At 39.1% G+C, this 11,746-nt stretch overlaps 1 protein-coding gene across 1 annotated transcript; it reads right to left on the bottom strand.

Annotated features, from left to right (window-relative positions):
* Nucleotides 1-451: 451 nt before the first annotated feature.
* LOC135745480 (sodium-dependent glucose transporter 1-like) lies at nt 452-8,790 on the bottom strand. Its single transcript, XM_065263788.2, has 4 exons — nt 8,635-8,790; nt 8,026-8,194; nt 7,814-7,930; nt 452-1,464 (listed from the first exon to the last, which is right to left on the bottom strand). Exons 1-4 carry the CDS (start codon nt 8,788-8,790, stop codon nt 452-454), a joined length of 1,455 nt encoding a protein of 484 aa, XP_065119860.1.
* Nucleotides 8,791-11,746: the final 2,956 nt, after the last annotated feature.

Genomic DNA, 11,746 nt, shown 5'->3' with positions numbered 1-11,746 from the left:
CTGTCACTGGATGGCACCCTTTATAAAGGTCCTATTTATCATTTAGATACAGATACTGTATGTACATTTGCTACAAATATGCATCTATGAGCTACTAATATGCACTCTTAAAGGTGTACTTTTTGAAAGGGTACTGCCCGAGTGACAGGGTTTGTATCTTTTTCTCATAGTGTATAATAAGATTTCAAGCTGATATGGAGTAGATGATTCAACCAGCAATTGTTCAGTTCCTGGCAGAGGGCTGAATTTCCTAATATAGTTCAATATTTCAGTCTTTCTTTGCTTGTTTATGGATCTGGATATGGACAGTCGTAAACACAGGGGCTGGGCTATGGAGTATGCTGAAGAGCTGACACTGTGTTTATTGACAGAACAGCATGAGCAATACTTAAAACAGGAAGTGACATTAAAACTTAAACTAAACATTTTTCAAACTGGAAAAATCTTTAAATTAAGTGGCTTCATTTTTATTGTTTGGTTCCTGTATCTCCTCTACATTGTCTTGTGGGGTTTGGCGGTACTCATTGTCATCTTTGTTGCTTTTGCCCGGCACCCTACCTTGCGAAGCTATTTTGTACATGACAGGAAAGAGAACTGATGTGAAGATGGATGCTCCGAACGCCATGTACATCAACAACGGCTGATTCTGCACCAGACCCAGAAGAAAGCCAACCAAAGCTGGCAGGACCATCTCACCGAATGCTGCTCCCACCACAAACACTGCAGCTGATCGCCCCGTCACCGTCGTGTACTGCTCCACCCATGAAATCCCGCTGGGAAAGGTGGTCGACATAGAGACACCAAACAGAGCAGTGCAGGTCCAGAGCATAGGGGCGTTTTTGCTAAAAAGCAGAAGCAGCAGTGACGAAACCGTAGTGCCTACGAGACTAAGCAAGATCAGGGTGCCTGGGCGAAGACAAGCCGCAAAGAAGATGGCCAAACCTCGTCCGGCAGCGAACGTTCCCCAGAAGAGTGAATTTAGCCCTGCTGCCCTTGTCTGATCCATACCGGCATAGTCTTTGGCGTATGTGAATATAAAAGAGCCGTATGCCACCTCGCTTCCAACATAGAAGAAAAAGAACATAGAGAGCAGGAATATGAGAATATTGTGGTGTTTGGAGAACATCTGCTTTCCATTAAGTGTCTTTTTCCGGTTTGAGATGGGGGGACTGCGAAAGTGAAGGATGAAAAAGAAGAGTGACACCAATAAAACAAATGCACCAATTACAATATAGGCCCACATTGAAGTTGGAATTGATCTTGTGGAATGGGAGGATGGAGGGATGATAATGGATGAGTTTTCAGATGAAGCATCAGTGAGGAGATTTTTGCCTGGCTTGTCGCCAAACAGCAGCTTGGCTATTATTGGGGAGGCAAAAGCTCCAATAGCAAAGCTGAAATGCAAAGCCTGCATGTGAGGCCCAGCCTGCTCTCCCCACGTCTCCAATATGACAACATTACCACCTGAAAATGACCAGAGAGTTCAAGTTACAGCAGCACCTTTAAGGTGTTTCAACCTATTTTTACAACATGATTCACACAATGCAATTTTTTGCTTATTCACACTGTGTAATACATTTTGTGCATTTGCTTAAACTGTCAACATCTCTATAGTATGGCAGACTGCTGTCAACAGATACAGTTGTGACTCTGTCTGTGATATGCACACTGTAAAAATTACTTGTAATTTTAACAAACAAAATATGACAAATGGTAAGGTAATTGGTTAATTGGTTAAGTCTAAAGAAAACCTTTACATAAAACTCTAATAGATTTATCAAAACATTACATTTAATTGTACGTTAAAATATGTAAATGTTTTGAAAGACAAAGGTTTGAATTACCTTGTATTTTATGATGAAAATCTCTATAACATTTAGCAGCATTTATACATGTACTTTTACAGTAAAATATTGTTCAAATTTTGTTTTTGTAAGTTAAAAATTAGTGCTGGACAAAGATTAATCGCGATAAATTAAAAATGATTTTTGGCATAATATATGAGTGTTTGCTGTGTCTAATTATTATGTATAAATAAATACACACACATTCATGTATGTATTTAAGAAACATTTACATGTTTATATATATATATATATATATATATATATATATATATATATATATATATATATATATATATATATATATATATATATATTTTTTTTTTTTTTTTTTATATAATCTATATTAAATATAAATAATTTTTTTAAATATATAAATAAAACAATTCTGAAATGAATATATGAATGTGTGTATGGTTAAAGGATAATTCCGGTATTTAACACTTTGAGTCTCATTTCTGGTTTGTTTTGGATGAACTACAGTGATGGACACAGAAATTTTGACAATGGGTCGTGTCTTGAGTTTTTGACTCGTTTAGAAGCGTCTCTTGACTGCTTCAGAATGGAAGTCAATGGCCATGAACAAACATGTCATTAAACCAACACTTAACGTTCATTTTCAAAACTGTGCTACTTACCAAGTTGTTTGTGGTGTTTGTTGATGATTAAAAACAAATATATCTGCACAATGTATATTTTCAATACGTGTTATTTGCTATAGTGGAACTATTTGTTCAGATACCTCACAACCGCGTATATACTTCGGCTCTATATTCCGCGTCAGCACACTCCCGACCACTTGATGGCGACAAACACTTTGCCGTACAAGGACGCTGAATGGAACTCGGGCTGTGTCCCAATTCAAAGGCCGGACCTTCTAAGGACGTATTTTAAGACCGATTGCGTCACAGCAGCGCGACTTGAGGCTGGTAAGGACATCCCAATTCAAAGGATGCTTAGAATCAGGGGGGCAGGGTTTCATATTTTATTGAAGCTTCCCTGGACGCCGCCATTGCTTAGCGAACACCCATCTGCTGTTAGCATCCCATTGACTCCCATTCATTTTGGCGTCACTTTGACAGCGAATAACTTTACATCTGAGACGTTTAAAGACTCCATTTGTCCATTAATTATTTCTAAAGAAACACGAAAATGTATAAAAGGCTCCATTACCATGTATCTTACGTTATGTCCCAGTAGAAGCAGTTTTTGTAAAAATAGGCTAACGATTGCGTCATAACCTGCGACTTTCTGTCGCACAGTAGAGAAATTACGGTATGGACTGGGAGAGAAGCTCACAGGCAATCTTTTACTGACTATGAGGCAATCGGGTGGACGTGAAGGCATAAAGTCAAGGGAGATTATGAATCAGAATACTAACCAAAATGTGCAAGATTCAGTAGGTGATTCAGATTTCCCGTGGCACGGCTATTAGAAGACTTACAATTGTCAGACAGGTTGCTCACGTGACATCCACGTCATTGAGCTCAGTTTGAGTCTGCGCAGTACGCTCGACACCCAGGAAGTGCGAGCTTCTAATTGACTTCACTTGTCTCCGTTGAATCCAATGGGGTCGCTGTGTCCATTTCTTATACTGTCTATGCTTAGAATGAAGCCTCAAAATGCGTCCTCATTTCTCCGCGCTGTTAAGGATAGAATGAATGGATCCTTAACAGCCGAGGATATCCCAAGATTCATTGCGCGCCTGCAACGGCTGGATATAATGGCTGGATATTCTAAAATAAACAATTAAAACCTTATTAAATAAAAGTGTGTATTTATCAAAACATTTTCTTGTCACTGTTTTAGTATTATAAGTTATGTTTTGTGTTAATATTTTTATTTTTATGATGCATATATTTCTAAGGTCGATTGATGTAATATACTGTTGAATACTGTTGAATAGTTTAATCTACATATTTTCTAAACTAAATTAATATTTTTCTGATTTCATATTTATTTTAATAAGTCAGAAACGTTTCCGCTATGTCCTGCTGACAGGAGCGTGCATCAGGTGACGCCAATAATGGGTCGTCCGAAGGTTAGACCGTCTCATTTCAGTTCTCTTCGCGAACTTCTGAGGCTGCCACCTTGAAAGACAGAGTGCTCATCTTTAAGGTCTCATGCAAGGTCACAGCCCAATTTTACTTTACTTACTTACGCCTAGCGCCCAACTTTGGGCATAGGCCACGAACAAGGGCTCTCCAGTCGTCCCGGTCCTGGGCCAGCTTCTCTAAATGTCCCCATGTATGTCCAGACCTCTTCACATCTGCATCCAGGTCGCGGCGCCAGCTGTTCTTTGGCCTGTCTTTCTTTCTTTTCCCTTGTGGGTTCCAAAAGAGGGCGTGTCTTGCTGTACTGTATGCAGGCTTGCGGAGGGTATGGCCAACCCATTTCCAGCGTCTTTGGAGGATCTCTTCCTCAACAGGCTGCTGTCCTGTTCGCTGCCACAGCTCCAGGTTACTGATGGTGTTTGGCCAGCGTACCTTTAGGATTCGTCTAAGACAGGTGTTGATAAAAGACTGAATTTTCTTCATGGTCGTGACTGTTGTTCTCCAGGTCTCTGCTCCTTACAGTAGAACAGGCTTTATCATGGAGTTAAAGATCCTTATCTTGGTGTTCCTAGGCAGCTCGGAGGATCCCCAGACATTCTTCAGTTGGTGGAAAGCTGCCCTTGCCTTTCCAATCCGCACCTTCACATCCGCATCTGTCCCTCCCAGCTTGTCGACTACGCTGCCAAGATAAGTGAAGCTTTCCACTTCCTCTAGTGCTTCTCCTTCTAGCATAATGGGGGCCATGTTGTTGTTGTTAACTTTAATGATCTTGCTCTTTCCTTTGTGTATAATGAGTCCAAGGCTTGCTGAATGAGTTGCAATGATATTGGTCTTCTCCTGCATTTGTTGCTGGGTGTGGGAAAGGAGTGCCAGGTCATCAGCAAAGTCGAGGTCATCCAATTGTGTCCAAGGTGTCCATTGGATGCCATTCCTCCTCTGGGCAGTTGAGGTCTTCATAATCCAATCTATTGCCAACAGGAAAAGGAAGGGCGACAACAGGCATCCTTGTCTCACCCCTGTTCGTACTTGGAAGGCATCAGTAAGCTGCTGGCCATGTACCACTCTGCATGTCATTCCTTCATATGAGTTCTTAATGATGTTAGTAATCTTTGCTGGTATCCCATAGTGTCTCAACAGACTCCAGATGGTCTCCCTATCCACACTGTCAAATGCTTTCTCATAGTCAATAAAATTGACATAGAGAGGTGAGTTCCACTCCAAGGACTGTTCCAGGATAATCCGCAGGGTTGTTATCTGGTCAGTGCAGGATCTACTTTTCCTGAAGCCAGCTTGTTGGTCTCGGAGATGTGGGTCAACCGCATCTTTTATCCTGTTTAGGAGGACTCTATTAAATATCTTGCCTGTGGTTGACAGCAGTGTTATCCCCCTGTAGTTTGAGCAGGAACTAAGGTCACCCTTCTTTGGGAGCTTGATTTGATAGCCCTCCTTCCACTCTGTTGGGATGTCTTCCTCCTCCCAGATGTTTTGGAATAGAGGATAGAGCATTTCCACAGTGGTCACTTCGTCCACTTTTAAAACTTCTGCAGGAATGGTGTCTGGCCCAGCTGCCTTCCCGTTTCTCAATTGCTTGATGGCCTTATACATTTCTTCCTTCGATGGAACATCACAAACGATAGGAAGGTCACATCTAGCTGGTTGGATATTTACTGGGTTCGATGGAGAAGGTCTGTTCAAGAGATCCTCGAAATGCTCTGCCCATCTATGCTTTTGTTGTTCTATCCCTGGAATAGCTTTTCCTTCTCTGTCCTTAACTGGCCTCTCTGATTGGCTGAATTTTCCTGAGAGCTTTTTGATGTTGGTATACAGCTCTCTCATGTTACCATTTTGAGCCGCATGTTCTGCCTCTACTGCCAGTGTCTCCATGTAATTTCTCTTGTCTGCCCTTATACTCTGCTTAACTATTCTATTTACTTCTGAATACTGCTTTTGGGCCTTGGCTTTTCTAGTACGTGTACGGGTGTTGTTTATTTCTGCCTTCTTCCTTTTCCTCTCCTGGATCTTTTCTAAGGTCCCCACTGAGATCCATTCTTTTTGCCCCTGCGTCTTGTTACCTAGCACTTCCTGACATGTTGATGTTATTGCCTCTTTAATGCTCTGCCATTTTTCATCTATGGTCTCTGTCTCGGTCCGATGTTGAAGGATCTGGGCCTTTTTTGAGAGTGTGCTTCGAAAAACTTCTAGCCTGTCTGTTTCTTTCAGAGCACTGATGTTGTACCTCTGGCATTGCCTGAATTGCCCTGTCCAGTTCCGCCTCAGCTTGAGCTTTATACGAGCGCCCAAGAGATGGTGATCAGATGCAACATCTGCTCCCCTTCTGACACGTACATCTTCAAGAGATCTTCTGAACTTTTTTCCTATGCAGACATGGTCGATCTGGTTTTCTGTCATCAGGTCTGGTGACACCCAGGTAGCCTTATGTATTCTTTTGTGTTGAAAGAAGCTCCCGCCGATGACTAGGTTGGTAGTGGCACATAGGTTGGCAAATCTCTCACCATTCTCATTCATCTTTCCCAAGCCTTGTTTTCCCATTATTTCCTCATATCCCTGGTTGTTACTGCCGATCTTGGCATTGAAGTCACCCATGGTGATGATGATGTTTCGTCTTGGGCATGCCTGGATGATGGTTAGTAGCTTGTTATAGAAATCCTCTTTGACGTCTTCTTCACTCTCATTGGTTGGGGCATAGCATTGGATGATATCCATGTTGATCCTCCTGTTCGTTGTGCGGAAGCAGGCAGTGATGATCCGTGGGCCATGTGCCTCCCATCCAATGAGTGCTCTCTGTGCCATCTTTGTCAACATCAGGGCCACTCCCTGGCTGTGAGGTGCGTTTGCTTCCTCATGGCCTGAGAACAGCAGCAGCTCCCCTGTGGCTAGCTTCTTCTGGCCAGCGCCTGTCCACCTAGACTCACTGATTCCCAGAAGATCTATGTTGTAACGTCTCATCTCTGCTGCCACTTGAGCTGTTTTGCCGGTTTCAAACATGGTTCTGACATTCCATGTTCCGATGTTAGTGGTGGTTCTGGTAGAGATGATGGTTGTCGGCCTAGTAGCTTCCAAGAGGCTTTCCCTACTAGGCGTCATACTTTCTCCAGCTGTGGGTCCATCCTTCCCCAGGGCCTTAGTTACGTTTGAATTTCTTGTTCGCGAATCTGTAAAAAATTTTTTTTTCCGGAGTGGGGTTGTTGGCCCCACGTCCAACCCCCAACCTGGAATGAAATGAGACTCAAAGTGTTAAATACTGGAATTATCCTTTAAATATACATAATAATTAGACACAGTACACGCACATATATTATGCATAAAATCACTTTTATTTTGTATGCGATTAATCACTATTAATCTTTGCTCAGCACTATTAAAAATACAAGTCACTGTAAAATTTACCGTGAAAAACAGTAAAAGGACATTCCCACAATTCATTGTGTGACACACATCTGCTGATATTACATTTAAATACTTAGGTTTCCTCTCACATTTGTTACTGTACCAGTTATTATGATGGTTTTACGTTAAGAATTTGTGAAATATGCAAAAGTTTGCTGTAATGAAAAAATTCCACTTTTATATGTATGCAAAGTTGTTTACGTGTGTCCTTTATTTTTATGAAAGTTGTTTGGCAACCACAGCTGCCATTTTTTCACAATTTTTTCAGTGCAGGCTTAAGTCTCCTAATCTCATTATGAGATAGCATCAAATTTGATTTCAATTATTAATTGAACTTTCATTTCAATCATTTTTTGATTTAGTCAAAGACATCAAGGTTACGTTTTTCACAGAATGTTCTTTACATTATGTAGGATGATTTTAGAAAACAGTAAATCGCAAAAATGACTTTAGCTGGGTTTTTACAGGCAGGGTCAGATTTGATTGTGAAAAGAAACGAGGCTTTACCTGTGTCTATAACTCCCATTGACCCACCTACACTGGATATCAGAGCAGTGAGCAACCAAGCATTTTTACAGAATGGAGTCCCAAACATCCCAGATGCTGTCACCAATAAGGAGAAGCCTGCAGAGATGATTCAGTTATGGTGAGTGGTTCTGATGCACAGTTTAAAACTTTACATTTAAATATTTAAAGGGGTTTGTGTTCAAGAGCCGTACCCAGCAACAAATGTGGATTCACAAAATCAAACAGGATACCTCCTATCAAAGAGCCCCCAGCGTATCCCGATGAACGGCCCACAAATATATAAGACAAATCACTAATGTTTTTGTTAACGTTAGTAGCCAGATCTTCAAGGGTAGGTCCTAATACTGAGATGGCCATTCCCTGAAAACACATCAATGAGAAAAATATGTCTTGTTTTATTGTCATGCACTAAATCCTTTATATAACCACATTACTATAACCTCACATTATCTTATCTGCTGGTCAGAGTTCACAAAAATCAGGTGCATGTGAAAAATAGACTCAATGACAACTTTTTAATATATTAACTTTCTAAATGAAATATAAAAGTTAATAAATAAATAAATAACACCTTGACAGGTACCCGTTTAAGTTCAAATGTGTGTTTTTACTGCAAGTATGATAGAAATCATGAAGCTTTACATGAATGCTATACTTACTAAACACTCCCTGATCAAACATTTCAATATGTAGAGATATATTTATTACTTATTATGTTCTGGAGGTCAATACACATAAGGCAGTAAAGAGAAAACACATAACAAATATTGCAAAAAATGTTAATGAGCATACAGACTCACCAGCCCAAGCGCAGATGCATATAGCGCAAGGCTGACCAACCATTGCCAACATGTCCTATTGTCACTCTCTCTTCGTCTGGGTCGCTCTATATCAACTTCTTTGGATCCCTGTACTCCTTTACACCCATTCAGAGCTCTTTCAAAGTTATCTTCCATTCCAAGAAACTCTCTTGTGCTACTGTGTTGTCTTATTCATAAAAGTTGCGATGAGGACATTCAGTTTATTGCATGCCAGCCCAAAATGACCAAAGTGTATCATGTCAGTGACTGTTGTCACACCATTCTGATGACACACTGCTATCACCACATTGTCATTCATTCTATTTATTACTTAAATTTAAAATTTTTATAGATTTGTATCTCCATTTACAATAATATGATATACAACCAATTACATTTTCCTAAAATATTTAAGATTCAAATTACAGTTTAAAACAAAGACATTAAAAACAAAATAATATCCAATAAAAATTGATTACATTTACACAATTAGACAGTTGTGGCATTTCAAACAGATATGTAAATGATAAACATCATAATTCATAGAATGATTATCAGCTCTTTGTTTGCAAGCATCAGACAGAGATGTTTTATGCTTCTAAACTCTTAAATGTATTATGTGCATTTTACAGTTTTGAATTTATTGCAAAGAAGCTTGCTTGTTTGTTTTGTTTATTCTTAATGCCATTCCACCATCCAGCCTGCTATGTTCATGGCGAGAACTAGTTTATCCATGCACAAGTTGCTTCATCCAAATTAATCCATAAACATGCATCTCCAATTCACCTTTATTTGCATAGTTTTTTGGCCTGTGGGAGGAAACTGGAGTACCCAGAGGAAACCCACACTGGCACAGGGAGAACTGCCCTTGAGGCACTGAGGCACGCATGCCCGCAAAAAAATTCATTTTATAACAAACAATAAAGACATAATATAAACAGTTTAATACATATAAGGCACTAATAGAAGTTACAGAAAACAGGAAATTGTAAAAAAAAAAAACATAGAAAAAATATATCATTCATGTTCTAAGTTCTCTGAAAAGGCCGGCATGTGCATCAGTGCATGACATGCAAATACCCCTTTATTCAGAAAATGCCTCTTTCTTGAGTGATGCTACAGCATGCATGCTATATAGAACATACTGATTTAATAATTAATTAGTAGGTACTTATAATAAGTTACAAGGTAAGTGCACACTATGCACAATTAGCTACAGCACTACTGTTAAGAGCAGGGGTTTTCAAACTGCAGTCCACAAACCTCCAGGGGCTTCTGGAGTCCCTAGAAAATTTTAAAGAGAAATTATAACATTAGATTTATTAGTTTTTGAAAACCCCAAGGACAATTTCTACTCTTTATTTAGAGATATCCGTATGTCTGTCATATTTAAATTCAGTACAAGGAAATTGCTAGCCAATAGAAAAAAAGGGCTATATATACTCAAGGGTAAATGAGGTAACAGGACACACCTGGGAAACAATCAACACGAGGACCAATGCACAAAGGAACTACACAGAACTACAAACATGGCAGATAAAGACATTACTTCAAAATAAGAGACTTGGATGGGGGAAACACAAGACAGGACCACATATAAAAACAAACCACATAAAAACTTTCCCGTCTACAGTAGGAAATGTTGTCATTGATGTCTCACTGGGATGTCTGCGATAGACGATGAGTTACATAACAGATTCAGCCATACTATCACATGTGACAGTTCAAGGGTTAAGGGAATTTCTGCCACAGAAAGACACATCTGAGATACAATTCAAAGAGTAGTAAATGTTATGACAGATATGAAAATCATCTAGAGCAGGGGTCTACAACATGGTGCCCATGGGTTGCCCGCCAGCACATTCTACTAAAAGCCTCAATTTAATATTTATTTATTACATATTTTATATTAGCTTGGCATCGTTTATGTATGTTCACATTTTAAAGGGATAGTTCACCCAAAAATTTAAATTCTGTCATCATTTATGCAAATCTATATACATTTCTTTGTATACCAAATCATTTGTGAGCCCCATTGACTTCCATAATAGGAAAAACAATACTATGCAAGTGAATTGGGCTCACGAACTTTGATTACAAACATTCCTCAAAATATCTTCCTTTAGGTTCATCAGAAAAAAGAAATTTATACAAGTTTTTTTTAACAGCATGAGACTGAGAAAATTATGACAGAATGTTCATTTTTGGGTAAATTATCATTTTAGACAATAATAAATCATATCAACAAGTAAAATAAAGTTTTACTTGTTTTGAGCAAACTACGTATATCAAATAAGTAGCCCAGATTGTTTTATCTATTGTGGTAGCCCTTGCTCAAAAAAAGATTGGAGACCCCAATCTGAAACAACCCATCATTTGGGGTTAAAACCCAGCATTGATAAATGTTAACTGTAATTTTTGTCTTATCCTTTTTTCTTATCCCAACAAAAGTTGAAAGGAGCCAACTATACCATTTTCCGACTTAGATGTTGATTTCTCTGCACTCTATTTACTAAAGCGACCCAAATGTTTTATAAGAATGAAATGTTTTTATCTGATTACTGGTCTGATCTGAAAGGTATTTGATATTTATTAAAAGAAAAAAAAAAAGAATCTGCTAGTCACACTAACTACTCTTTTAAAATGGCTGGGTTGTTTTTGACCGATGTTGGGTAAATAATGGACAAAACACATGCTGGATTATAATAACCCAGCAGTTGGGTTAAAACAATCCAGCATTGGGTCAATTTTAACCCAGTGGTGTGTTTTTTCCAATGTTTACCTAACATGGGTCAACACAACCCAGTCATTTTTAGAATGTATTGTTTAGTATGGTACATTTATATGTGTGTATTTGGCAAATGCTTTTATTCAAACAGCACAGAGCTTTCAAGCTATAGGTTTTGCCAATTGCGTGTCCCTTGAGAATGACTTCCAAATTGTATTAATTTGAAATGTAAGTTTTGATTCTCTGGAAAATCAAATGCACACAGTACCAGTAAGAAACATCAACCGTCCAAAACACAATTGACCATGTAACTCAGAGGGTTAGTGTTAGTGGAACGGACACTAATTTGAGCTCCGGGTTATCAGATGTCTTACTTTTGACCCT

The sequence above is a fragment of the Paramisgurnus dabryanus genome, chromosome 12, assembly GCF_030506205.2.
Source record: "Paramisgurnus dabryanus chromosome 12, PD_genome_1.1, whole genome shotgun sequence".
In the NCBI taxonomy this organism is placed as follows: domain Eukaryota; kingdom Metazoa; phylum Chordata; class Actinopteri; order Cypriniformes; family Cobitidae; genus Paramisgurnus; species Paramisgurnus dabryanus.
Note: the sequence above shows the minus strand (reverse complement) of the source record. Positions and strands in the feature narration are given on the sequence as shown.